The sequence below is a fragment of the Pongo pygmaeus genome, chromosome 9 (genome assembly GCF_028885625.2).
Source record: "Pongo pygmaeus isolate AG05252 chromosome 9, NHGRI_mPonPyg2-v2.0_pri, whole genome shotgun sequence".
Taxonomy (NCBI): domain Eukaryota; kingdom Metazoa; phylum Chordata; class Mammalia; order Primates; family Hominidae; genus Pongo; species Pongo pygmaeus.
Genome location: NC_072382.2, coordinates 3,501,729 through 3,529,356, shown reverse-complemented (window position 1 = coordinate 3,529,356; position 27,628 = coordinate 3,501,729). Strand labels below are relative to the sequence as shown.

The window sequence follows — 27,628 nt, the reverse complement described above, 5'->3', positions numbered from 1 at the left end:
TTCTCTATTAGCCAAACACACACTAGCCTTGGGATAGGCAGTATTAAAACAATTGCAGCTCCACTAGGTGCCGACTAACTGACTCTGTTTCACCAGCCATAACAGCGGTGATTGGACAAGAGACTGATTTCGGTGACTTTCTCCTGATAAGAGACCACCGACCAGCTGACCCCGCCGACCAGCTGACCCGTTTATAGAGAAAGATGATGCATCTGCATGCCTTTGTGTCCTGAAAAGACCTTTTGCCGTAAAGGCCCTAATTGTAAAATGTGTAAATGTTAAGTCTCCACCCCAAAGTGAACATGGGTCATATATTACATGCTTTGCTCAATAAGAGGGCATGTGTCAGGACCGCCTTCATGAATATTCATAGCTCCTCCTGTAACCTGTTGAATATGTATGTTTAGCCAATCTCTTCAGCATAGCGCTCCTGCCCCAACCCCTCCTCCTTGGAAGTGCCTGTCTCTGGCCTTGGCTGGAGACAGATTCCCAGCCTCACAACCGTTTACAAGAAATAAAGCCTTCTCTTTTTCCAAATTTGTAAATTGTGTGTTTTTAAACTAACATGAATGACAGAAGGAAGGATGGCCTCTTCAAGCAAGGATGGTGAGGCAGTTATTTATATGGGGGAAAAATGGATTCTACCGTGGGTGGACTAAAGAGGAAATGTGAAAAAATAAAAAGTGAGAAACTGCTGGTAGTGAATCGGTGCAAGCGCCCTGGAGAAGAGACTTGGCAATATTTAGTAAAGTCAAACAGCACGAACCCTACTACTCCGCAAAGCTGCTGCAGGAACTGGCGGAACCAGGCCACAAAGGAAACCTTGCCGGAAAGGAAATTGCAGTATTGCTTGTGTGCGTGCGTCTGTTGGCAAAAAGCTGCTAATAACTTCAATGCCCATCCGCTATTGAATAAACCTGCTTTACTCCTACAATGGAATACCAAACTGCAGAAAAATAATTAAAAGAACGTATCTCATATTACAGGGGAAAAAATCAAGTTGCAGAAGCACATTCAAGTGCAGTTCCTGTAGTTTCAGAAAAGGCAAGCAGTGCGCTACCTGCGCTACTTACACACGTGGTACAGGAGTGAAAGGGGCAGGAGAGGGTTCCCAAGAATTCAGCGCCATCCGCCCAGGAAGGTGGGATTCCCAGCACGGAGAATCGATTGCTATCGTCTGCGGTCCCGCGGGCACGATGGAGCGCTCCTACTGTACTCTCCACTTTTGGTGTATTTGGAACGTTTCATGCCGTATTAAAATAAAACATAGCTAAGCTGGTTGTGGGGTGGCGGTGTGGGATAAAATGGAGGGGTGCTGCAGCTGGGCGATGAGCCCCCTGCACCTGTGCGCCTGGACGGGTTTGCTCGCGAGGGCCGGGGCGGGGCCGGGGCCCGGGACGTGGGTGGAGCCGGGACGGGGGCGGGGCCCTTCGCGGTGCCGTGAACTCTGCGGCCACCTCGCTGCGCAGGCGCTGTCGTGAGCTCCTCAGACGTGGCGGGGCGATCCGTAGGCAGGGCCGGACGCCGCAGTTCTCCTTGGCCGGAGCCTCAACGGATGGGAGGGGAGGGGGCGGGGAGGGGGCGGGGAGGGGGCGGGGAGGGGGCGGGGCCGGGCAACCCGGAAGGTCCGGCGCCCGAGCCACCTACCTCGCTGGGACCCGGGTCTTGCTGTTCCCTGCTGGCCTCCTGCCCAAGCGACTGCGGCCAGGATGGGCCGGAAGGTGACCGTGGCCACCTGCGCACTCAACCAGTGGGCCCTTGACTTCGAGGGCAATTTGCAAAGGATTTTAAAGAGTGAGTCTGGGGCGGCGGGGGCACCGGTTTGGGGTGGCGCACGGGTACCGTGGCTGGGCCCAGACTTGCCCGTGGCGTGCTCACAGCCTTGTCCTGGGAACCTCGCGGCCCTGGGCATGGGATCAGGTGAGATAATGGGCAATGACCCCGCCAGTGGTACGTGCTCAGGTCCTCGTCGGGAAGTGAGTGTTTATAGTTCCTGGGGACAAGCGATGTACAAGGCGGGGTTAAGAAAAGTCTGGAGGTTTAGGCGGGAGGCCTCGGGATGTACCCGTGTTCTGATATCTATGGGGTCCCGTGGCTGGGGCTGAGCTGCCCATTCTCGGAGATATCTAAGTTGGACAGAATGGCTGCCCACTGGCGGGGATGGTGTGCAGCGAACAGAGATTGATGGTCTCTGGTCCCCGTGGGCCTTCCTGGTGGGTGGGCATTGGGAGAAGGCATCCCAGAAAGGGGAGTAGAAAAAGACGCCTGTCATCCCAGCACTTTGAGGGGGTTGGGGGGGTGGAGATCACCTGAGATCAGGCGTTCAAGACCAGCCTGGCCAACATGGTGAAACACCGTCTCAACTAAAAATACAAAAATCAGCCGGGCGTGGTGGCCTCGAAGATAGGGTGTGGTTGTTGAAAGGTCACCATCTAATTTTCGTTCATACGGACGCACCGTGGAGGATGAAAAGTTAAACTATTACACCTGCACCTAAATGGGCAAGCCTGCAGGTGTAGTCAGGTTGCAGCTTGTCTTGCACTGGTCTGCTGTCTGCAAGAGCCTTTGCCAGAAACAATAGAAACAGAATGCTTCGAGAGATGGCATCTAATCAGTATGTGCCCTGGATTATTATTATGATTATTATTATTTGACATGGACTCTCACTCTGTTGCCCAGGCTGGAGTGCAGTGGTGCCATCTTGGCTCACTGCAGTCTCTGCCTCCTGGGCTCAAGCGATTCTCCTGCCTCAGCCTCCTGAGTAGCTGGGATTACAGGCGTCTGCCACCATGCATGGCCAATTTCTGTATTTTTAGTAGAGACGAGGTTGCACCATGTTGGCCAGGCTGGCCTCGAACTCCTGACCTCAAGTGATCCACCTGCCTTGGCCTCCCAAAGTGCTGGGATTCCAGGCATGAGCCACCGCAGCCAGTGGTTTTTTATTTTTTATTATTTTTTGTTAATATCAACCTGCTTTCACCTCATTTGCTCAGAGCAAATCCAGTTGGACTGAAGAAGGCTTGGTGGCCAGAGCTAAGTTTCCACTCTGCCAGCCTCTCCTCCCTAGGTGCTTGTTGGAAGCTGCTGCCCAAGACCAGTAAGCCAATGGTGCCTGACAGTGGCACCACTGCTGGATCGTAATCCTCCAAGTCCTTTTTCCTCTAGATGGTGTTGGGCATTTCCTTGTTAATAAACTACTAGGGTGTGACTTCTTCCTCTTCCTCTGCCTCCTCCATAGTGCTAAGGGTCAGCTCTGCAAGCCCTCCCTGTTTCTCATTTCCTGCAGATATAAGCAGGTATATGCAAGTATAAGCAGGTGCAGGCGTACTCATGTGTATACAGGTGTATACAGGTGTATGCTGCCCTCTGCTGCCAGGCTGTCAACAGGAAGCCTGACTGCATCCGGTCTGGGAAGGCACAGAGCATTTTTGTTGTTTGTTTTTTGTTTTTAGCCTACCTACTGCAGCAGGTTATTTCATCTGTCTTTGAATGTATAGGTGCTGAAATTGCTCCATTTTCTTTTTCTCTCTGTACTTACAGGTATTGAAATTGCCAAAAACAGAGGAGCAAGATACAGGCTTGGACCAGAGCTGGAAATATGGTGAGAACAGACACAGACACCCTGGGGTGGTCAGCTAGCGATGCCAGCATCAGCTTTCCCCACCTGAGAAGGCAAGGAAGGAGCAGGGACAGTCCTGAGAGATGTGGACACGCCACACCTGCTGTTGGGCCTGGTTAATGCCATTGAACACCTGAGCAAGGGCAGGCCCAGGGAGGCTGAATAAGTCTAGATTCCCATGTTGAGTAATTAAAAGAACTGACTTTTACCAGATTAAGGCCAATTTCAAAGTTGGGCTGCTTCTGTGTTACCACTGCCCTTTTGCTGTGGTCTGAATGTTTGCATCCCTGCAAAATTCATATGTTGAAACCTAACCACCAGGTGATGGAATTAAGAGATGAGGCCTTTGGCAGGTGATTGAGTCATGAGGGTGGAGCCTTCATGAATGGGATTAGTGCCCTTACAAGAGAGGCCCAAAGGAGCTTGTTGGCCCCTTCTACCATGTGAGGACACAGAGAAGGAGAGAACCAGTCCTCACCAGATACCAAATCTGCCAGCGCTTTGATCGTGGGCTTCCCAACCTCCAGAACTGTGAGCAATACATTTCTGCTGTTGATGAATTACCCAGTCCAAGGTGTTTTGTTATAGCAGCCTGAAGGACCAAGACATCTTCCCAGGTTTTCATTCCGTGATCTCAGAATCTTTCCACAAGCAAGCATAGGTCGTCTTTTCTTATATGCCTTTTTGTAAAAATCTGGAAAACTGATTGCTTATTTCCCTTCTTGTCCCTTGGAAAAAAACAAACAAACAAACAAACAAACAATGAGTAGCCACAATGTAAGTCTCTTGTAAGCAATAGTCTTTTCTCATTTTGGATGTCAGCTGCCATCTGTGCTCTGCTAGTTTCCCGTTGGTCTTTAGGCCTCTGACCCGTGGTGGAATCTGGAAGTCGCTCTTCAGTCTTTGTCCCCTGCCTTAGTGTGTGTTCTTGCTTCTGGACTTAGAGTAAGCAGGAACTGTCTTCTCTTAGGAGGTTTTGTGTGAGTCCAGAGGTATCTTTCTCTAAGTCCTTGCAAGTTCCTTTCCTTCATTAGGTTGATTTCTCTCCTTAGAATACCACCTTCAGATAGGGCTGTTTTTCCCATAATATCCAAGAATGTTTACTTTGTTCTTTAATTTGTCTTCATTTGATTGATTCTTTAAGGAATTCTTCACCTCAGTGCCAAGGGATCTAGGGTTCTGGGTTGTCTGATATCACAAAGCTTCGATCCTCTCCTGGCCCCATGGCCGCATCTTCTCCTGGGCTGGACTCAAGGCCTGATCATCTCGTGAGCCTAACCTCTCCTGGGCTGGTTTGAGGGCCTGATCCTCATGTTCTGTCTGCTGCTTGCCCTGGAGGAGCTTCAGTGGTGACAGCCCAGTCCCCCTGCCTGATGTTGCCCAGATGCTTAGAGTTTACGTCTTCTTTTCTTTCTTCGTCCTAGTCTCTCTTCTATAAAAGTTGCATCCACCTCTCTCTTTCCTCCAAATATGGAGCTGTTTCATTTTAAAAGTGGGAGGATGTCTAACTGAAGGCCGCTGGGATGGAATATTTGCATCCAGCAGGGACAGGGGCCCAGCTGAGCAGGTCTCCACATAGCTTACAACCTGCCGAGCAGGCTCCTATGAAATATTCCAACAACTTACAGAGAGGAAACCGAGGCAGGAGAGGAGGGACATCACTTCACTGAGCACACCGCCTCTTGTTCTTACTGGTTAGAGGTCCAGCACCTGATACACAGGGAGGGCCCAGTGGCTCTAGTGCAGGCTGACTTGTGGACCAGAGACCCTCTCACCTAGAAAAGTCAGCTGTTTCCTTTGAGCCGGTGCTGGAAGCTTTGGAAAGGGAAAGCTACCACCCAAATGGCCCCAGGACCAGCCCCTGCTGCTGACCCGCCGAAGGGGTGAGAGGCCTCTGGTCGCTGGACACCATGCAGCAGGACGTGTGGTGTTATAACGTTATTTGGTTTCACATGTGGGCCAGGACGCCAACAGGGCGTGAAAACCCACGAAACCGATCCGTTGGAGGAGAAAGGACATCTCAGGACTCCGTTCCCTACTGGGGCATCTCCTGGATGCCTTTTCTGTCTGAGAACTGGGCTTTTCCTCTTAGCAGAGCCAAGGCAGACAGCAGTGCTTTCCCAGATACTGAAAGTCACAATTGCTGGTTTTGGGGTTTATGCAGGTGTGTGTGAGGTTTGCCGGGCATTTGAAGTGTGCCTTCCAGGCTGATGTGTAGTAGAAAGGAGAACTTCTTGAAGAGTTATAAGTGTTCCACAAATACTCTATATTTTATTATGGGAACCCCAATACTAAGAAACCCAGCCTTTGCATTTAATGACACTACGGATTATTGAATTAATTCCTGTGGCTGCCGAAACAGATAGAAACAAACTAGAGGCTTAAAGCAACAGAAATTTCTTCTCTCACAGTTCAGGAAGCCGGAAGTCCAAAATCAGGATGGCAGCAGGGTCTGGCTCCCTCTGAAGGCTCTTAGGGAGGGTCCCTCGTGCCTTTCCCAGCTCCTGGTGGTTCCAGGTGCTCCTTGGCTTGTGGCCTCATTGCTCCCGTCTCTGCCTCCGTCCTCACGTTGCCTCCTCATGTTCTCCTTGTCTCTCCTTTCCTTTCTCTTACAAGGACACTTGTCATTGGATTTAGGCCCCCCTGCAAAAGCCAGGGTGATCTCATCTTGGGATACTTAATTTAGTTACATCAGCAGACTCTTCTTCTAAAATAAGGTCACCTTCGCAGGTTTCTAAGGTTGGGATGTGGACAGACCCTTTTGGGGTCCATCATTCAGCCGACTACAAGCCCCTGTAGCAAGAAACGCAGGGGCAGCTTTGTGGGTGGTTTTTCTGAATGGTTATTAGTGATCTTCTTTGCCAAAGAATGGATTTCTGTGGGTCCAGCTTTGTTTCTTTGAGGTTCTTTTCTTGTAGATCAGTGTCATTTGGGCCATATTAATGGTTACAAGGAAACCCAAGGGCAGGCACTTCCTGATATGAGAGTTTTTTTGTAGTAACTTAAAACTCAGAGAGAGAAGCAGGGGCCGTGCTCTTCACTTTCAGTACAGCACATCTGGCTGTGGCAGTGGGTCTTATGCTGGCTGCTCATTGGAATCACCTGGAAGGCTTTGAGAAAACACCTGAGCCCCGGCCCCCAGACACGTTCAGACTGGACTGGCCTGGCCCACAGGCCCTGCCCCTCCCCGGTCACCTGAGTTGTTTCTGGAGCTCACTTTCTCACTTCTCTGCAGCGGCTACGGATGTTGGGATCATTATTACGAGTCGGACACCCTCTTGCACTCGTTTCAAGTCCTAGCGGCCCTTCTGGAGTCTCCCGTCACTCAGGACATCATCTGCGACGTGGGGATGTAAGTGCCAGTGTGAGTGTGGAAGGGCAAGCCCGGGACAAAGGCAAGCTCAAGGGCGTGACCCACCCAACCGGCCTCCATCCAGGGTATGGAACATCCACGTGTCCAGGGATACGAAAGCCCTTATGCTTGAAAAGTGGGTTTTGTTCCTATCTCAGCCCCGTAAGCCACCTCATTTTCCCTGCAAGGAGGGAGCTCCTGGAAGCAGGATGTGTCAGTTCTTCCAGAAAGTCCTGTGCACACATCAGCAGACTCTGCACAAAGGGGAATGCAGCATTCACCCCACCCCGTGCAGAGAGTTTGACTCACATCGCAGGGAGCTCTGGGGCTCGTTCCATGTCCACATGTTGCCACATGGTTCCCATGTCCTAGGCTGCATATGTGTAGCTCCACAAGGAGGGCCTCTGCATGCTCCATGCTGGTGTCTGTGCTGTGCCCTGCATAACCGGTCCCCTATGGAGGCCTCTGCTGGCACTGTGCTAGTGTCTGTGCTGTCCCTGCATAGCCGCCCGTATGGAGGCCTCTGTGTGCACTGTGCTGGTGTCTGTGGCGCACTCTACATAGCTGTCCCCTATGGAGGCCTCTGCATGCTCCATGCTGATATCTGTGCTGTGCCCTGCATAGCCGGTCCCCTATGGAGGACTCTGCATGCTCCATGCTGGTGTCTGTGCTGTGCCCTGCATAGCCAGTCTCCTATGGAGGCCTCTGCTGGCACTGTGCTGGTGTCTGTGCTGTCCCTGCATAGCCGCCCGTATGGAGGCCTCTGTGTGTGCTGTGCTGGTGTCTGTGTTGTGCCCTGCATAGCCGGTCCCCTGTGGAGGCCTCTGCACATGCTGTGCTGGTGTCTGAGCCCTGCTTTGAATAGCCGGCTCCCTATGGAGGATGCTGTGCTGCACTCTTCATAGGTGGTCCCCGATGGAGGCCTCTGCGCACACTATGCTGGTGTCTGTGCTGTGCCCTGCATAACCGTCCCCTGTGGAGGCCTCTGTGTGCGCTCTGCTGGTTGTCTGTGCCGCACTCTGCATAGCCGTCCCCTATGGGGACATGTTCTGCTGGTGTCTGCCACGCTCTGCAGACATGTTCTGCACATGTTCTGCTGGTGTCTGCCACGCTCTGCATCACCATCCCCTGTCACTGAGCCTCGCATCGAGTCCTTTACGTCTCCTTCAGCCCCGCCTCATCCGGCATGGACGTGGCACCTCGACTTGCTTCTTCTTTGGCATCTGCCTGGCACATACTCTCCCGCCACTCGCGTGTGACCCTCACCATGACATTTGTGGAGTGGGGCCTCTTCTAAGCAGCACATGGATGGGAGTTTTAGTGCTCTGTTCACATGGATGATGCTGATTGGTCCTGTGGACTCTCTTAGTTTCCCTTTGCTGCTGTGAGGAATTTCCATGGACACAAAACACACAAGCAACACCAGTCTTTTATCTAATGGTTCTGAAGGTCAGAAGTCAAGGGATCAGTGGGTCAGCAGCAAGCCTGGTTCCTTCCAGAGACACTCCAGGAGGATCTGTGTCCCTGCCTTCTCTAGCTTCCCTGGCCTATGGCCCCTCCCAGCTGTGACATCACCCCGACCCCCACTTCTGTTGTCGCAGCTCCTCCTCTGACCCTCCCTCTTATGGGGACCCTTGCCATTATGCTGGCTGGCCCAGATTGTCCAGAATCATCTCCCATCTCAAGGCCTGTCACCTCATCACCCCTGCAACGTCTCAGGTAACATAACACAGTCGCAGGCTCCAGCAGTTAGGATGGGGACATCTTTGAGGGGCTGAGAGTCAGAAGACCACAAGGACTTACTCTATTCACTTCACCAAGTTTTCTACTCATTAGGTTTTCTTTTTTTTGTTTGTTTTTGTTTTTGTTTTTGTTTGTTTGAGACAGATTCTCACTCTGTTGTCCAGGCTGGAGTGCCATGGTGCAGTCCTGGCTCACTGCAGCCTCGACCTCCTGGGCTCAAGTGATCCATCCGCCTCAGCCTCCTGAGTACCCGGAACTACAGGTGCACACCAGCACACCTGGCTAATTTTTTTTTTTATTTTTTGTAGAGACAGGGTCTCGCTATGTTGCCCAGGCTGGTTCTTTTTGAGTTTTGTCTTTTTGTTTGTTCATTTTTGCTCAAACTTTTCCTCTGCTGACTTTGAATTCATAATCCTCTTTTCATTTTTCTACTTTTTACACTTAAAATTGCAACCATCATATTTGAAGGTATTTTTTCTTTTGAAATCTAGCGTTTTTCTGGATTGGAGGCTCCATTGAACAAAACAAGAGTTTTATCATAATGTCATTGATAACTTCCATCCTGCATTGTTTCTTCAAACGATCCTCCAGGAAGAGGGTGCTGAGTTGGGTTCCCACCCTCTGTGGTTGGAGGTGCACCATCCTTAGTTCTGCTCCACAAGGGGTTCGCTTTTATAAACAAAATAAAAAAACAGAGTGGTGAATAATTTTTTTAAAAACGACTGTCTTATTTATTTGCTTTGCTCACTTACTGAGTTGAACTTTTTTTTGTTTGGTGATTTATAACACTCTTCGAGAGTTACCTGGTTTTTTGCCTACAACTGTTTGTGCCTCATTTATTTTGAGTCCTTTATATGTGAAACATGTCAGTCCATTCCCACGTAAGGTAAAAATCCTTTTCCTGGTGCATTGTTTGGTGTATGACTTTGTTTTACGTGTTCAGTGGTAAAATGGTCACGTAGTGAAAGCGCCGCCCTGATCTGCTTTAGTTTGTTTCTGAGTTTGTTCTAGTGGCTTACTCCACTTAGAGATCAGATATTCACGGAGGGCCCGTATTTTATTTAGAACATCTGTTTCTCTCACACTCTGAGCACACTTTGTCTAAGTGAGAACAAGTTTGTGTTCGTCAGGCATCTTCCATGGCAAGAACAGGAGCAAGAGAGAGAGGGGTGAGGTGCTACACACTTTTTTATTTATTTTTATTTATTTATTTTTGAGACAGAGTCTCGCTCTGTCACGCAGGCTGGAGTGCAGTGGTGCGACCTCAGCTCACTGCAACCTCTGCCTCCCGGGTTCGAGCGATTCTCCTGCCTCAGACTCCCAAGTAGCTGGGACTACAGGCATGCACCACCACACCCGGCTAATTTTTGTATTTTTAGTAGAGACGGGGTTTCATCATATTGGTCAAGCTGGTCTTGAACTCCTGACCTTGTGATCTGCCTGCCTCAGCCTCCCAAAGTGCTGGGATTACAGGCATGAGCCACTGCACCCAGTCGCTACACACTCTTAAAACGACCAGATCTCATGAGAACCCACTCACTCACTGTCAGGAGAACAGCACGGAGGGGACGGTGCCAACCCGTTCATAAGAACTCCACCCCCACCAAGCCCCACCTCCAATGCTGGGGATTACAGCTGGACATGAGATTTGGTGGGGTCCTGGATCCAGAACACATTGGAGAGGAACAGAAGCCATGATGGAGTGAGTCGCTTGTGGTGGCCGCAGCCAGGACCGGGTCAGGCAGTGGTGCCCCTGCATGCATCTTGCCCTTTCTTCCCAATTTTTGGGAAGAAGAATCAAGGCTGGTGTCAACCAGAAATAAAATTCTAAGACGCTCCCAACCTTTTGAATAAACCGCTTCTCTCAGAGGGGCCCTCCAAGGTTAACCTGAAAGACTGGTTCAGGCCATGACGGGGAGTCGGGGGTGATCGGGGGTCGGACAGGCCTCATTTACCCTCCTCCCTTTTGGAAAAGCCGACCAGCATGAGCATCAACACAGACCTTAAGTCTCATAAGAAACATTTACAGTCTGTTCTCTCTGAAGCCTGCTACTTGGAGGTTTCATCTACATCATAAAACTTCGGTCTTCACAACCCACTATCATAACCCAGACATTCCTTCTGTTGATAATAACTCTTTCAACCAATTGCCAATCAGAACTGTTTAAATCCACCTATGGCCTGGAAGCCCGTCCCTGGCCCCCTCGAGTTGGTCCCACCTTTCCAGTTCGAGCAGTGCCCATCTCATATGTATTGAGTGACGTCTTCTGTCTCCCTGAAATGTGGACAAGCAGGCTGTGCCCTGACCACCGCGGGCACGTGTGGTTAGGACCCCCTCGGGCTGTGTCAGGAGTGTGTCCTTCACCTGGGCAAAATAAATGTTCTAAATGGACTGAGACCTGTCTCGGATACTTTTGGGTTCACACCGGTTACTTAGCCAGTGGCAAAAGGCTGGAATCGGAACTCCACACCATCCACGTTAGGTTTTTCTTCCCCCAAAACACTTTTGCTGTCGGATCACACCCCTGGCAGGCGCCTGTGCTTCTCTTCGACACTGCCTCCTCTCAGCGCCCCTGTGAGGGTCATCTTCCCCTTGTGCTGCCCTGCTCTGGCCCGAGCCTCCTGTCAGGTCACTCTGGTCCCCACTCGAGTGCCCCCAGCCAGGCCGCCCTCTCCTGCTGTGGTCCCCTCATCTGCAGGGGGAGATGATAGGGTGTTGGTGAGGTGATGGGAGCATGAAGCCAAGACCCAGTCCTGAGAAAGGGCCAGCCCGGAGCAGCAAATGGAGGGGTTCCACCTGTCCCAGGTGGTGGGTGGAAATGAGCTCAGGGCGGACAGGTGCTGAAAAGTGGATGCCTCAGGTTAGCACAAGGCAATTCGGAGGGAGAAGGGGAGGAGGCAACAGAGGCTGGAACATTCCAGGAGGAGAGGGAAGAACCCTGTGGTGGAATGAATTTGCCCTTCATTGAGAAGAAGCTCCTCTAGGCTTAGAGTCGGTGCTGCCTGGGTGGCAGAACCATCTCGGCTCATTTTAGCTTTGATTTGAGGGTGCCACGGAAGAGCCTCGCAGTTCTCCAAAGGGTTCGGAGGAAGCTTCATATTAAAGTGAAATGCATGGTTCCAGAGCTGCAGCTGCTGCCTCCGCATGCTCTGTGTTTTCATAACCGGGCAGACACGCGTGTACCTCCCCTCTCTCCTGCAGGCCTGTAATGCACCGGAACGTCCGCTACAACTGCAGAGTGATATTCCTCAACAGGTAGGCTCCCTGCCCCCACCCCGGGAGGGTGACTGGGGCCTCTCCCTGGCTCTCAGCCGAGGGCTGCTAGGACCTGTGCTGGTGCCCTGGGGACCTATTACTGGGAGGCTGTTCTGGAAGTGCCTGGGCTCAGTGAAGGCCGATGCACCAGGCAGGTGATCCAGGTGCCTTTGCTTCTCTGGGTCTCAGCCACCACCAAGGCAGGCATCATCAGATATCAGAAAGAGAGAGATGCAGAGGCTGGGGGTGTGGGGACACAGGTCTTTGTGGCCTGGAAGCCAGTCCAGGTGAGCAAGTTCCCTTGGAGCACCTGGTCACCAGCTGCTGGGGAGGTGCACACCTGCTGGGGCTTAGCTGCTTCATCGTTGACAGTCAGAAATGGATGCAGACATGGGGACCCGAGTCATAGAAAGCGGAAGCCCAGAGAAGGAAAGAGATTTGCTCGGGGCCCCGTTCTCAAGCCGACTCTGCACGACATCACCTTGTCCCTTGGTGGCACTGAGCACCGCAAGTGGCACGTTCATCTCAGGAGCCCAGTGTGCACGGCCCTGTTCCCCTGTCTGCAGGAAGATCCTGCTCATCAGACCCAAGATGGCCTTGGCCAACGAAGGCAACTACCGTGAGCTGCGCTGGTTCACCCCGTGGTCGAGGAGTCGGTGAGTTGGGTGTCTGACCGCTCCTGGGATGTGCGTTAAGCACCTCCGCTGTGTGTAGCCTTGGGTCCTGATCATGGGAGTGTTACTGGTGGAGGGTGTCCAGGTTCTTGACATTTTGAACAAAGAATGGGACAAGAAGCACAAACAATGCAAAAAAAGAATGAAGCAACCAAAGGAGAGAGTGATTGAAAATGAAAGCCCTCTCCACAGGGTGGGCGTGGTCCCAGCAGGGGCTCAGGGCGCGGTTACACAGTGTTCTGGGGTTTACATATCCTCTAGAGGCTTCCCATCGGTTACTTGGTATGCGCCCCATGTAAATGAAGAGGCTGAAGTGAAGTTACAAAGTTATTTACTTGGTGTACGCACTATGCAAATAAAGAGGGTGTTTCCTGTCTGAAGTAGTTACAAAGTTATTTACTTGGTCTTAGAAAGCTGGGGTTTTGGGCCAGGCGTGGTGGCTCACGCCTGTAATCCCAGCACTTTGGGAGGCCGAGACGAGACGGGCGGATCATGAGGTCAGGAGATCCAGACCATCCTGGCTAACACGGTAAAACCCTGTCTGTACTAAAAATACAAAAAAAATTAGCCAAGCGTGGTGGCGGGCGCTTGTAGTCCCAGCTACTTGGGAGGCTGAGGCAGAGTCAAGATTGTGCCACAGCACTCCAGCCTGAGCGACAGAGTGAGACTCCGTCTCTCAAAAAAAAAAAAAAAAAAAAGCTGGGGTTTTTCTGTTTGATTTAGTTCTAGGAAGTGCTTAGGTTCCCTGCCCCCAGACCCTATTCTACCTCAGCAGTGTCCCAGATAACGACTAGCTGGGGCCGATGGTGCAGGCAGTAAAGGAATTTACCAAGACAGTTGTAGGTAAAGAGAGGCAGATTTATTAGAGAAAGTATGAAAGTATGTTGCAAGATTGCAACAGGCAGCACAGCAGAGAAGGTGCTGTCTGCAGAGAGACAGGGGCTGGAGGGAAGTTCTATAGCATTGTGCTGGAGGGGGCTACACTGGGGATGAGGTAGAACTGTGGGGGCAACTGCGGAAGGAGCTCGTTGTGCCTGTGGAGGTCATTGTGCCCTCAGAACAACTGTTCATTGTTCTCCACATCTGGGGCCCCATACTCATTGCTTCCTTATTTGATCAGGCCTCTGCAAGTAGAAGATGCACAGAAACATGGACTAGGGTCTCCATCCCCTGGTGCCAGTCCCTTATATGCCTGATTTGATGCTGCTGATTAAATTGTAGCCAGGTTCAGCACAGATCACGTGGAACTCTCAGTCATCAATCAGGGATATCAGTCATGTTAGGTGAAGTGCCACTTCCATCTCGAATGATACTGAATGTCAGGTTTCACATCTTCACCCAGTTGATGTTTGGGTCTTTTTTCATCATGAGGCATCGGCCATGTGTGTCCTCGGGCATTTACTGGCATAGCTGGCCTCCCCACAGATGCTCCCAGTTGTGACAACCAAAAATGTCCCCAGACATTACCAGATGTCCCCTGGGGGGCAAAATTGCCCCAGTTGAGAAATTCTACTTTCTATTTTTATTACAGTTATTTCTGTTTTTTATTGTTGTTGTTGTAAATGGACTCTTTAATATTATATTTTTAAGTGGTTAATATTTTTATATAGGAAAACTTGATTTTTATGTTGCTTTTGTAATTGACTACCTCATTAAATTCTCCTATTGTGTCTGTTGGTTAGTCTGTTGATTTTTGTAGTTTTTCTTTTAAGTTGAACTTATATAATATACACTGAATTTTCCTTTTCCTTTCCAGTATTTACAACTCTTGGTTTGTTTTCTTTTGTTGGCCAGCATTTCTAGAACAATGTTCTAGATCATTTCTGGAGCAAAATTCTTTGCTAATGGGCAGTTTTGTCTTTTTCCCGACTTTCCTTGGAAAGCTCTTCATGTTTCTGCATTTGATCTGGGGCTTATATCTGTCTCTAGCTAGTCTTACTTCAGGTTTTTAAAAATTGAGAATGGATGTTGAGTTTATCCCATGTCTTTTTAGCATATGTTGAGGTGAAGATAAAGTAAATCTTTGTTTTCTAATTTCTCCAGAAAAAAAGGGCCATCTTTTGATCCCCTAGGCTGAGCACCTACACTCAGCCACTTGGAGTTTCACTTAACACGTGCCCCCATCCTCAGCCTCTAGACCTCAAGACCACCCCTTTCCCTGTCCCCTGTCTCCCAAGCCTAGTGTTCTGGTGCCCAGGCTCTGTCTGGTGCACTCTGGTCCCTAGTGGGATGATGTGCTGGGCCCGGGAGGTGGTCCAGGTGTGGTCTGCTTCTGGCTGTGCCTCGCCCCGCCCTCTAGAGCCTGGTGCTGCCAGACACAGGCTGCAAGGTCTCCATGGGTGGACGGCTTTGCTTCTCGTGGCCACTCTCTTCTACAGGCTCCAAGGCTATAATTTCATCCTCTCTGCCAGCAGAGGCGGAGAGATGTCTGTTGCTGCTCCCTCGCGGTTCACTTTCTGTCTTGCAGGTAAAATCCTTGCCCGCTCTTGTCTGCCACTCACTCCTTTGCTGCTTTGCCGTTTCTGACTCCAGGGCAGTTCCGGAACCGGAATGACCCTCACAACTGAAGCTATTAATATGCCGGATACAATATGTCTGCATTTATGTCTCATTTTCAAATGTGCACCACTGAGCTGGCAGGAAAGTACAGAATACATTGAGCCTAAAAACAGTGAAACCGGAGACCCTGGGAAATGAGGGTAAGACCCTGTGCGCAAAGCTGGCTTTTGCTCCAAGGGTTTCCTACGCCTGGAGACCTTGAGCTTTATTGTTGATAACTTCATGGAACTGGAGGTGGGGGGGTGGGCAGGAGATCCAACAGGAGACACCTCCAAATGCTGTAGCTATAGATGGCTCACACTAAAACCGTGACTGAGACATAAGCCCACTGCGCAGAGAGGAAAGGCTGAACACATGCCTCCCTCAATCTGGTGCTTGGTGGAGGGGGAGAAATGTTGCCTAGAAATTGACAGCCTTTGTGCTGGAAACCTCCCTACCTGTGTAGTATAATAAGACTCAGGAGAAGAAGTTAATTCCATGTGGACCCAAGATGAGTTCAGGAAGTGTCCAGTCTCCAGGCAACAGACCTTCCAGAAGTTACTGTAGCACCTGTAGGCGCTGGGCACAGGCAAACAGACGTCTCTCTGGAGAAATTCACCTTCAATCCAGGCTGCTTCGAATTTCTAGACGTGACATTTAAGGAAAATGAGAAGCTCAGAGTCCAATCATAAAACGTACAAGGAAATAAGGCACAATGAGTCAGAACAGCAAAAAAAATACAGTAGACGCAGATGTGAAAGCTCAACACAGAATGGAAAATAAGTGTTCCTAATACACTGAAGTAAATCAATGAGAAGCTCAAAAGGTAAGAAGCAGCCAATCAGAATTAGAAAAAGAACCAAATAATAATGTGAATGAATAACACGTAAGTTAAACATAGTTGAATAGAAAGGTAGGGAACTGAAAGATAGACCTCTCCCTGCAATTATCCAGAATTTAAGCCTTAAAGAAAATCTGACGAAAACCTAAGAGACATTAAGAAACATGAGAAAAGGGTGAAAGTGGATACCAAGGGTGGAATGCCTGTCTCAGAAGGAGATAATGGAGGTTATAGAGAAGAGGTGGTATTTGAAAGAAAATGGAAGCATCCACAGAATATTTAAAAGATGCTGTTCTCAGATACACTGACTGCAACAGATCTCAACAGGATAAACAAATAGAAATTCACAGCTAGAAACATTCTTGTGAAACCGCAGAACGCTAAAGACACAGAGAAATTCTCAAAAGTAGCCAAAAGGGAAAAAGACAAATCACCCGCAAAGATTCAGCAGCTGGAGCAACTCCTGCTTCGTAGCGGCGAAGCCTGGAGCCAGGAGACAGTGGCTGGAAAAAAATCCAAGGAGGGAGTCACTGGCAGCCGGGAATGTTAGAATCAGCAAATGCATCCTTTAACAACAGGGACAAAATCAAGACATTTTTACACAAGCAAAAACATTTTATCATTAAAAGACTCAATGGAAATTCTGAAGGTGTACGTTAGGCAGAAGGAAAATCATCCTAGCAGAAGCCTCGAAATTTCAAAAGGATTGGTGAAAAAGGATATTGATAAATTTGTGGATACGTGTCAACAAATGGGACTGTACAAAACATAATGTCTGGTGTGTAGTAGATTTAGGCCAGCCCTAAATCGCTGCATAGCTGTGCACGTAAATTAGGGCAATGCTCCATAGGAGGGTAAAGATAAAGATACTGATCAATTTTTGACTTTAGGTGAAAGACACAGAAAATTTCTAGGGTAGCCACTAAAAGAAAAGATATAGAACATATGATTGTCAAAATAGCAGGCAGAAGAAAAAAGCGTAAAAGGAAGTGAGTTCTTTAAAAGTCCAGTAGAAAAAGTAGGACTCAGAGATAGCACATAAGACAGAATAAATCTGTCAGTAATCACTACAAATAAAAATGGATACAATAATTTGATTAAAGGACAGAGGTCATTATTCTAGATTAAATGAAAATCCAGGAATAGGCTAAAACCATATTGTAATTAACAATACATTTTGGCAAGTTTGCTGGATGATAAAACCAACCAAAAGCCAGGTTCATTTCATTTACCAGCAACATTCAGTCAGAACGTGTAACTTTAAGAAAGATACCATTTATGATAGCAACAAAAGTGCTTATGGATAACTATAACCAGAGATGTGTAAAAAAGTGAGACGGGAAAAAGTGATCAAATTTTATGGGAGGGCTCAGTAGTGACTGAGCTAAATGGAGATTGCCTGTGTGTGTGAAAAGGAAGGCACAGTGTGAAAAGCATTCATCTCCCCTAAGTTGATCTATGGATTCAGTGTAGTTTCCATAAGAATCTGAACAGGAAATTCAATAAACTGGCTCTAATATTTCCATGGAAGAGCAAAAGGCCACGAATAGCTAAGATACTCATGAAGACCAAAAGAAAGGCCAGGTGTGGTGGCTCATGCCTGAAATCCCAGCACTTTGGGAGGCCAAGTTGGTCAGAAGTTCAGGATTCGAGACCAGCTCAGAAGTTCGAGACCAGCCTGGGCAACATGGTGAAACCCCCTCTCTACCAAAGAAAATACAAAAATCAGCTGGGCGTTGTGGTGTGCACCTGTGGTCCCAGCTGCCGAGACCAGCTCGGTTGTGGAAACCCTAACCCCGCGGCGCTAGAGGAATTAAAGACACACACAGAGAAATGTAGAGTGTGGAGTGGGAATCGGGGGGCTGACAGCCTTCAGAGCTGAGAGCCATGAACAGAGTTCTACCCACGTATTTATTGACAGCAAGCCAGTGATAAGCATTGTTTCTTTAGATTATAGATTAAAACAGGAAACACATGGATGGGCTCTGGCTAGTTATCTGCAGCAGGAACACGTCCTTAAGGCACAGATCACTCATGCTATCGTTTGTGGTTCAGGAACGCCTTAAGCGGTTTTCCACCCTGGGTGTTCCTTGCCCTCATTCCGGGAAACCAACAACCTTCAGCGTGGGCATCCTGGCCATCATGAGCATGCCACAGTGCTGCAGAGATTTTGTTTATGGCCAGATTTGGGGGCCTGTTCCCAACACCAGCTACCTGGGACGCTGAAGTGGGAGGATCACTTGATCCCATGAGGTTGAACCTGCAGCAAACTGTGATCGTGCCACTACACTCTAGCCCAGAAGACAGAACAAGACCCTGTCTCAGAAAAAAAAAAAAAAAAAAGACGTGTGTTAGTCCGTTTTCATGCTGCTGATAAAGACATACCCAAGACTGGGTAATTTGTAAAGAAAAAGAGCTTTAATAAACTCACAGTTCCATGTGGCTGGGGAGGCCGCACAATCACGGCAGAAGGTGAAAGGCGTGTCTTACATAGCGGCAGACAAGAAAGAATGAGAACCAAGTAAAAAGGGAAACCCGTTATAAAATCATCAGATCTCCTGAGACTTGTTCACTACCACGAGAACAGTTTGGGGGAACCTGCCCCATGATTAAATTATCTCCCACCGGGTCCCTCCCACAACATGTGGGAATTACGGGAGCTACTATTCAAGATTTGGGTGGGGACACAGCCAGACCATATCAGCGCCTGGGTTGAAGTACAAAGATAGGCAAGATTTGATGCAGGGAGCACTTCCAAGGAGACAGCAGCGCACCCTGGGGGCTCAGAGGTCCAGGCGATGCTCTGTTCCTTCACCTGGGTACTGTGTGCACTGGGCTTATTTTAATATCCTTTAATTACACATGTGTGCCTTTGTACTCTTTTGCATAACATATTTTGCAATAAAATGAATCCATAAAGGAAATCTGTGGCCAACCAGATTTTAGCACTTCTGCAGGAGCCAGCTTTTCCTGCTTAGGTGCCTGTGGGATGTCTCTTATTACTGTTGAGGTTCAGTAGCTCCAGCAAATGGCTTGGGGAGTCTCCTCATTTTTTATGATACCCTATAAGGTTTTTTGACTTCACATTCAGGTCTTCTTATTTCAGGAAAGTTTACCTATTTTCTGCTTCCAAAGGCTTTTGTTCTTTTGCTTCTGTTCTGTTCGTCAGGAACCTCTATTGCTGGCACATGACCTGTCTGTCCGCCTGCCTTATCTTTCATCTTCTTTCCAGCCATCACTGTCTTTGTTTATTTGCATTTTTTTCTGGCAGTTTGATTCCCCTGAATTTGTCTTCTCTGCAGTGCTCTTCATGGGAATCTATCCTATGCTTTGTTTTTCTTATCTGCAAGTATTTTAAGACTTTTCAAATTCTTTTCGTAGTTGTAAACTTATCTCCTGTCATTTATATGTGCTTTTGTTGAGAACTTTTATCAGTTGATGTTGTCTCTAGGATTTCAGAGCATAAGTGTGGGGCTCCTGTTCCTTCTTCCCCGTTTGTCTCGTGAACGCCTCAGTGTCAGGTGTCACACTGGGCCCTCTGGGATAGTATTCCTTTCATCCTCGTGGAAGGGGTGGCAGGAAGGTGAGGCTGGAGCCCACCAGAAACAACTGTACATTTTGGGTCACTTAGAGAAAGCTGAGGTTTCTAATCCTCTTGGAGTTGTGCCGAATGATGACAAGAAATGGTCACGTTCACCATGCCCCTGCTTGCTTTAGTAAAGAGTACTTGACAGGCTCAAGGAGCCATTCCGGGTTCCAGGTCCTCTTAGGAAAACATAACTAAGGCCTGGTCCTTGCCTGCAGAGAGCCATCCTCAAGGTGTGCGCTGGCCGTGGAGCACAGCTGCAGTGAGGAGCAAGGCTGGGTGTATGCCTGTCCCACTGGGTCTTTGGTCTGGTGCCCAGGGCATCTTTGCATGAGTCGAGGGAAAGGTGCAGATGAAGGGAGAGATGTTTGGACGGTTCCTGCGTTTAAAATGCATTTCGGTGCAGCAGCATCGCCGTCAACAGGCTACAAAGGGTGAATGGAGTGCTCAATATGGGATGGCGAGGCAGCCTGGAGTTCTGTAGGATATCTTCATGTCCCCGTTCCCTACGTGAATGAGGGGGAAAGACATCATTGACTCAGTTTCTCAACTTTTAACATTTCTTAAGTAAAGGGAACTACTAAAACCATGCCCAGAAGGCTCCTGGGAATTCTAAGAAAGCAAAAAGGAAACGGAGTTCCTTGCAGGTGGGAGTGGTGCATCTCATAACAGCCTGTTGGAAGTCAAATGCGTGAACCGTGTATTTGAAGATTCCGCCTCTTGGTGGAGCTTCTTGGGACACCTTGCACTAAAGTTGGTATTAAACCCTCCTCCCGATTTCTCAAATTGAGAGCATCATTTTATTCCAGGGATGATATGGGTTTGTCATTGTGCTTCGGATTAATGCCACACAATTTTTCTGATTCAGTAACAACGATCAGGAATTCCACCCAGATTTCTCTATGGGGCAGTGTGGCCAGTTCTCAGCGAATCCCCTGTGACACATCTCTCAGAAAAGATGAACATGAGTGTGTGGGGAAACTGAGGCAGCCCGATGCTCGGAGAGCCCAGCCCACCACAATGTCACGTAGTCTCCTCAAACCACCTTCATACTCTTTTCTTTTTACCTTAACATGATTGTTTATTGCATTGGGAGGAACACTTGGCAGTTCCTTTGCCAGTTCATCAGTTCGGAGGGTTCAGTTTGAGTTTTGTTTAAATGTAGCTGCCATTCCTCATTTGTCCTGAGATGCTCATCCTCAGATCCTCGGTGTTTTCCTCTCCAGGCACACAGAGGAGTACTTTCTGCCTCGGATGATACGGGACCTGACAAAGCAGGTGAGTCCCTGGGTGTGGAGCCCGTTTTTCAGTCGGTTGTTGCTGTTCTCGGCCAACAGTGGACCGGGCGGGGCAGGAACCCTTTGGGGTCCAGGTAACGGAAGGCACCACAGTGCTCACAGGTCCAAAACAGACAAAGGAGGCAGGTTCCTATAGCGAGGGGGGTGGCGAGGCCAGGCAGCAGCCAGGGCGGCTCCTCCTTGCCTTGGGGCTGCTTTTCCTCCCTTCCCCCGCTCACACTGGCTTCCTCCTCTTCATTTCCTACTTGTGGCAGAAGACAGCCTTCTCCACCCCCAGGGGCTATGTTCCGATATTTAAGTGTTATCTAGACCGACAGCAAAATGCCCTATTCTCAATTTTGAATTCTAAGGGAAGGTGCCCTGGTGTCCCCTCTCAGCCACTGCCTTGTGGCTGGGAGTTGGGGCCGGGCTTCATCAGCACAGGGCAGCAGCTGCTTCAGTGTGATCACAGGACAGGGTCGCTTCAGAAACCGCTGGCCCCGATTGGCAGCCACATCGGTGTCTGTGACATTCTGCCCCTTGGCTGCTCAGAGTACAGGCGTCCCCTTCTTCCGCACATAGGCTCCTAAAGGCGCCTCTGCCTGGGACCACCCGGTGTCTCATGCACAGTCACAGGGCACCCACCTCTTCGGAATGTGCGAGAGCCCAGAGCCAACTCCAGCTCTTGTGGCTGCAGGATGTCCGTGGCCCTAGGTAGTGCGTGGCCCAGACAGGGGGTGGCCAGCGAATCTCATGCACTCTTCTTTTCCGACTGCAGGAAACCGTGCCCTTCGGAGACGCAGTGCTGGTGACGTGGGACACCTGCATTGGAAGTGAGATCTGTGAGGAGCTCTGGACACCCCACAGGTCAGCCCCACGCCTCTGTGCTGTCCGATCGCCCACCTCACATGGGCCAGCTAGGAGGACCTGGGACTGCAGACGTCCTGGGGCCGTGGCCGTGGCCGTGGGCTGGGAGCTGCCATGGGGGAGTGCGAGGGGCCGCCCGGGAGGCTGGGTTGGAGGAGTCTGGTGGCCTCTTCTCTTCACCTGTCCCTGCCTGCAGCCCGCACATCGACATGGGCCTGGATGGCGTGGAGATCGTCACCAACGCCTCGGGCAGCCACCACATGCTGCGCAAAGCCAACACCAGGGTGGATCTCGTGACTATGGCCACCGGCAAGGTAGGGGCTGGACCAGGGAGTGTGCGCCACAGGGCAGGCACTGCATCTCGAGCACTCCTGCATCCTCAGTGCCCATCGCAGGGCTGGGCCCACACACGATGGACGTTCCGGGCTAGTAATTATGGCCTGGACTCAACTAGTGTGCCCTGCTGCCCTCCAGGGCTTCGCCAGCACAGCCCATCTCACCCGCGCAGCCACCCTATGAAGCAACCCTGTCACCCTCTGTGCTGTGACCAGGAACCGGAACGTGCTGCTTGTTCGTTGGCATCATGGTGGGGCATAGGGAACACCCGTACGTTTGCTGCTCCTGCTCTTGGGCGGCGAGACGTGCAAGGGGCGGTGCTGGTTCGTCCTTCACGGTGCGGATGTGGGTCTAGCTGAGCCGTGTTTGAGTCTCGGCTTCATCACACAGAGCTTTCTTTGGCTTGTCTGAACCTCATCATGCCTGAGGGAGGTGACGGGGTGTGCCTTGTAGGGTTGTTGTGAAGCAAAAACAAATGTTTTACATAGAGCCTGGCACCTAGCAAGGCCGGGCTCGCCACAGCTTCACAGGTCTGTGCTTCCCTACACATATGCGCTATCTCTGCAGTGGTGGGGCCACTCATGACGACCTAGCGGGACTGGGGGGAGGTTCCTGTACTTGGGCAGGTGGCGGGTGAGGGTGGTGGACCACTGCTGACCACTCCGCTGTGGGCTCCTCCTTTTTCAGAATGGTGGGATTTACTTGCTGGCCAACCAGAAGGGCTGTGACGGGGACCGCCTGTACTACGACGGCTGTGCCATGATCGCCATGAACGGAAGCGTCTTTGCTCAAGGATCCCAGTTTTCTCTGGATGACGTGGTAATGAGCGGGCCTGGACGTACCTGGGGGAGGGTTCCCTGTGCAGGGGCCGAGCTCCTGGTTCTCCCCTGTAAGCCGGGTGCTTAGTGAGGGCCCCTGTGGAGAAGCTCCCGGGGGTCCCGCCTGCTCCTGGTTCTCCCCTGTAAGCCGGGTGCTTAGTGAGGGCCCTTGTGGAGAAGCCCCCGGGGGTCCCGCCTGCTCCTGGCTCTCCCCTGTAAGCCGGGTGCTTAGTGAGGGCCCCTGTGGAGAAGCCCCCGGGGGTCCCGCCTGCTCCGATGGCCTCTAATTTACCTGGTTGGTGGGGGGGGACCTCCCACCCTCGGATCTGGGGACAGCTGAACCTTGACACACGGTGCATACTAGTGGACAGATAAGGTTGAGGGCAGCTTACGAGTCCTGCGTTCCCGCAGTGCAGGAGGAGGGCTCCGTGCCACGCAGGGCCAGGTGGGAGTGCGCTCAGGAACCGAGGGGACAGCCCCCGCTGTGGGAGGCGGGCTCTATGGTGAGGAGAGAATGGGTGCCACCTGGCCCCTGCAGGAGGGTGTCGTTGGTTTGTTTGAATTCTGAGGGCTGGCAGGGAACCAAAGCCGCTTCTTTGAAATGAGCAGGCTCCATGGCCCCCGAGACAGGTCTAGGGATCCCATGTATGGTGAGGCCGTTCGAGGCCCTGTCTGTCTTCCCTGGGTGTTGAGGCCGCATATACTCATCTGAGGCCTCACACCACGCTGCCCCTCAGTCCTGGGAAGCAGGAGTGGAGACCCCAGGACACTCTGGTCAGGGAGGCTTTGTTCTGTGGGGCTCTCTGAGCACACAGTGGCCAGCTGCATGAGGGACGGCCCCGGGGGACCTGTGAGTTACAGGTCGGAACCGCCATTGCTGTCCCGAAGCGACACAGATGTGTGGGTGCTCCGAGGAAGGAGATGACAGAGAACAAAGCTAAGAACCCTGCCTGCCACATTCCTCACCAGCAACTGAGCTGCCACTTGGAATGGGGTTCAGGACCTTGTTGGGGCCCCATATTCCTTTGGGAAGCTGATGAAAGCTCTGCACGTTCTGCGGCTAAAGATGCGCATTAGCACGGGGCAAGGCTTCCCAGGTAATCGTTATCGCCATGGACGCAAACTTCCTCCGCAGAGAAGGGACCACAGATGGAAAGTCCTTGGGGAGATTTGGGCCACTCTCCCTTTCGGTTGTTTGTTTGTTTGTTTTTGAGACGGAGCCTTGCTCTGTCGCCCAGGCTGGAGTGCAGTGGCGCAATCTTGGCTCACTGCAACCTCCGCCCCCTGTGTTAAAGCAATTCTGCCTCAGCCTCCCGAGTAGCTGGGACTACAGATGCATGCTGCCATGCCTGGCTAATTTTTTGTATTTATTTAGTAGAGACGGGGTTTCACTGTGTTGCCCAGGCTGGTCACAAACTCCTGAGCTCAGGCAATCCACCCGCCTCGGCCTCCCAAAGTGCTGGGATTACAGGTGTGAGCCACCGCACCCGGCCTCCCTTTCTGTTTTTGAAGCAAACGAGAAAAAATGGGCTGTTATTGCCACAAATGGAAATCAATCCCAAGTGCACAAATGCAACAAAAAGTAACTTTTAGTTCTGCACCAAGCCGGCGTGGGTGGGAGCGTCTCCACTCTCGGGCTCAGACCGCGCGTGGGTCCACAGCGCTCCCTTCCACACACAGCATCGCCTGACCGGTCTTTGGACCCGACGGCCTTCCGCTCTGCTCTTCTTGGGGACAGGCATTAAAGCAGCGGATTCACTGAGGCAGGCGGTAGCACGGGAGGCGAGTTCCGCAGCTGGCTTTGCAGGAGCAGGGTGAGCTTGTGTCCTGGCGTCGCCGACTCTGCCAGGCTGTCTGAGCAGTTTGTTGCTTTGCTTCCCCTGCGTTCCCATCCTCACGATTCTGTCTGGTGCTTTCTGCACAGCATAGGCACGGTCAGCACGGAGCCAGTTATGAAACCAAACCAGTTTCATAGTGGACCGAGTGAACTTCACCCTGAACGAGAATTCCACAGTCTTTTCAGGGGTTTCTCGCGCAGGGGGCAGGCAAGGGTGTGGCCGTCTCTACTCCAGGCCCTGCTTTCCACATGGCAGCATCCCCAGAGGCCTCCTTGCGCTTCATCGTTAACCGCGACAGAGCTAGAAGGGTTTGAAGAGAAGGATTAAGTTCCTGCTGATGGGAAGTGTGGTCCTCTCCCCGTTCCCCACGTCACAGCCACAGGCACACTGGCGGTCGTGTTGATTGGCAGGTGTGCTGGCAATCAATCACCTGCCCCAGGACCCCCGCAGGTTCCCGGCCCTGCATCAAACCACCACATCGGAGTCCTCGGGGGTCTGTATATTTAGTGAGCACCAGGCAGTTGTTTCGTGCACTAGAATCCGGGAGCCGTTGCCTTACGTGTCTCTAGAACTCCTGATGTTGCCTGAGAGCTCCGTCGTAGGCTGCGGCCACAGGCCTGCTGCATTCAGAGTGGCCGCACTGTCCTCAGGCTCAGGCCGCTGCCCTCCACCAGGTCCTCCGTGGTGCACCTGAAATGGTCAACAGAAGTCTTGTGACACGTGGAATCATTTCAGAGTCGCCCCTTCTGCCTCCTGCTGGAGCAACAGACCTGCCGATCCCCCTGCCCCCTGCCCATTGGGCCCGAGTTTCTCAGGGTCTTCCTAATCCCCTGGGCTTTCCGGCTTGTCGTGTGCCTGGAGTCAGGCTGCTGTGTGGAAGGCTGTTAACCTAGCCTTGGGGAGAGTGGGATGGAGCCACCTTCTCATGGAACGATCCTCGCCTTCCCCCGTCTCCATTGTTTCATGGCGTCACACGTGCCGTGGCTTTCTGCACGGAAGCTTGGTGGCCATGGTGACATCACTTTGGGAAGCAGCCAGAGAACCACAGGATGTGTGAATTGGTCTCCTTGTCTTCATGGGCATCTCCAGCCAGGTATGGCCCCCCCCGTTACGGCAGTAGGAGCGTGGGGCGCGCAAGGTGCCCACGGCCGTCCTGTGAACCGCCGCAGTGGTGCAGGTGCGGTTCCCGCTGTCCCACACTCGCGTTTAGCAAGGCAACACTCAGGAACACAATTTGATAAAGATATTTTTTCATGAAGCAATAACCCCTATGAGTTAAAACCTCATTTCTGCATATACCGCAATTGGCAGAACCCCTACCATAGCCAGGTTCAAAGGCAGGGCAGTGTCACCTCCTGTGACACAGGCAACACGTCCAGGCCAGGACCCTGGTGTGGATGCCGAGGCTGCGGCTCCGCCTCTGCCCTCCCCCAGCTCCACCCTCCTTTGTGTTGGCCTCAGTCTCAGGTTGCCTCTCCAGCTCCGCCCTCCTCTGTGTTGGCCTGTCTCAGATTGCCTCTCCTCATGGGCATGGGATGTTTGCAGCAGCTCCAGCCATCCCATCTTCACATAGCCACATGCAGAGGCAGCAAAGGGGCCCTGGCTCCCTGTGTGTCTTTTTGATGAGAGGGGTGTTCCCAGAAGTCGCCGGCAGAGGCTTACTGACATTGGGGTGTCTTACTGACATGGGGGAGTCTTACTGACATGGGGGTGTCTTACTGACAGGGGTGTGTCTTACTGACAAGGGTGTGTCTTACTGACGGGGTGTGTCTTACTGATGGGGTGGTATCTTGTGCTGTGATTAGTGGGTCACTGGCAAAGTTCTGAATGAAGTGGAGGTTCTGGTGGCAACTGTGAGGGGGAAGGGCTATGGGTTGGCCTCAATGTCATCTGCCCATCCCTGGGCCCCCAGGAATCCAGGGGTCTCAGCCCCTGCTTTAGAAGGTGTGACAACACCTTTGACAGCGGCCAAATTACACGTGGGAGTGGAACAAACGGGAAATCATGGGTTCTCTTTGAAATTTCCTTCCCCAGGAAGTCCTGACGGCCACGCTGGATCTGGAGGATGTCCGGAGCTACAGGGCGGAGATTTCATCTCGAAACCTGGCGGTGAGTGCTCCAGTAGACACATGTGTGGGATGCTCATCAAAGACGTGGAAAGTGGCCCCATTCATGCGGGCCTGGTGGAGGCCGTGAGGGTGCAGTGCCTGAAAAGTCCGACGGGGAAGTTCCGGACTTCCCGAGCGTGGAAAGGGCTGGTGCTGCAGACGGAACCTGCTTCCGTCTGTTCCCCGTCATCCTCTGCTTGGGCCAGGCCCTGAGCTGGGGTGAGCTGGGGACAGGCAGGCAGAGAGGCCGACAAGACAGTCAGTGTGCTAGGGGCTGCCACACAAGGAAGACCCGAGCAGCCTTGGAGCCCAGGAAGGCCTCAAGGTGGAGGGCGGCAAGCGCAGTAGGAACAGGCACACAGCGTGCAGCCGAGGCTGGTCCCCACCTCGGCAGTCGGAGGCAAGGTCCAAGGCGCAAGCGAGCCTTGTCTAAGCCTGAGTCTGAGACCCTGGGATGCAAGTAACGCCCCTCCTGCAGCCCGAGGTCCTGCTGCTGGTAACCTGCAGCTCTGCGTTTCTACAGGACATCATCACAAATAGGATGTCCAACTAAGCAGCTGTCATGAGACAGTGATTTTTGCAAACATTGAAGAAGTGTGATGCTCATAACAGAGCGGACTCTTCTGCTGTTGATTGATTGAGACAGGGTCTCGTTCCGTCGCCCAGGCTTGAGTGCAGTGGTACCATCACAGCTCACCGCAGCCTGGACCTCTGGGGCTCAAGTGATCCTCCCACCTCAGCCTCCTGAGTAGCTGAGACAACAGACACATGCCAC

At 51.4% G+C, this 27,628-nt stretch overlaps 1 protein-coding gene across 4 annotated transcripts in view; it reads left to right on the top strand.

Annotated features, from left to right (window-relative positions):
- NADSYN1 (NAD synthetase 1) overlaps positions 1-27,628 on the top strand; it is a 57,447-nt gene that overhangs the window by 2,771 nt on the left and 27,048 nt on the right. For 2 of the 4 annotated variants that reach the window (XM_054438120.2, XM_054438119.2), the window contains exons 1-10: positions 1,489-1,794; positions 3,541-3,601; positions 6,855-6,971; positions 11,917-11,970; positions 12,537-12,626; positions 20,836-20,887; positions 21,665-21,753; positions 21,950-22,067; positions 22,777-22,908; positions 26,780-26,854. In XM_054438120.2, coding sequence (XP_054294095.2) covers positions 1,710-1,794; positions 3,541-3,601; positions 6,855-6,971; positions 11,917-11,970; positions 12,537-12,626; positions 20,836-20,887; positions 21,665-21,753; positions 21,950-22,067; positions 22,777-22,908; positions 26,780-26,854 — 873 coding nt within the window. In that variant the 5' untranslated portion in view covers positions 1,489-1,709. Of the gene's footprint in view, positions 1-1,488; positions 1,795-3,540; positions 3,602-6,854; positions 6,972-11,916; positions 11,971-12,342; positions 12,627-20,835; positions 20,888-21,664; positions 21,754-21,949; positions 22,068-22,776; positions 22,909-26,779; positions 26,855-27,628 lie in introns of those variants that run through there. The other 2 variants (XM_054438122.2, XM_063670707.1) reach the window with 2 other exon arrangements.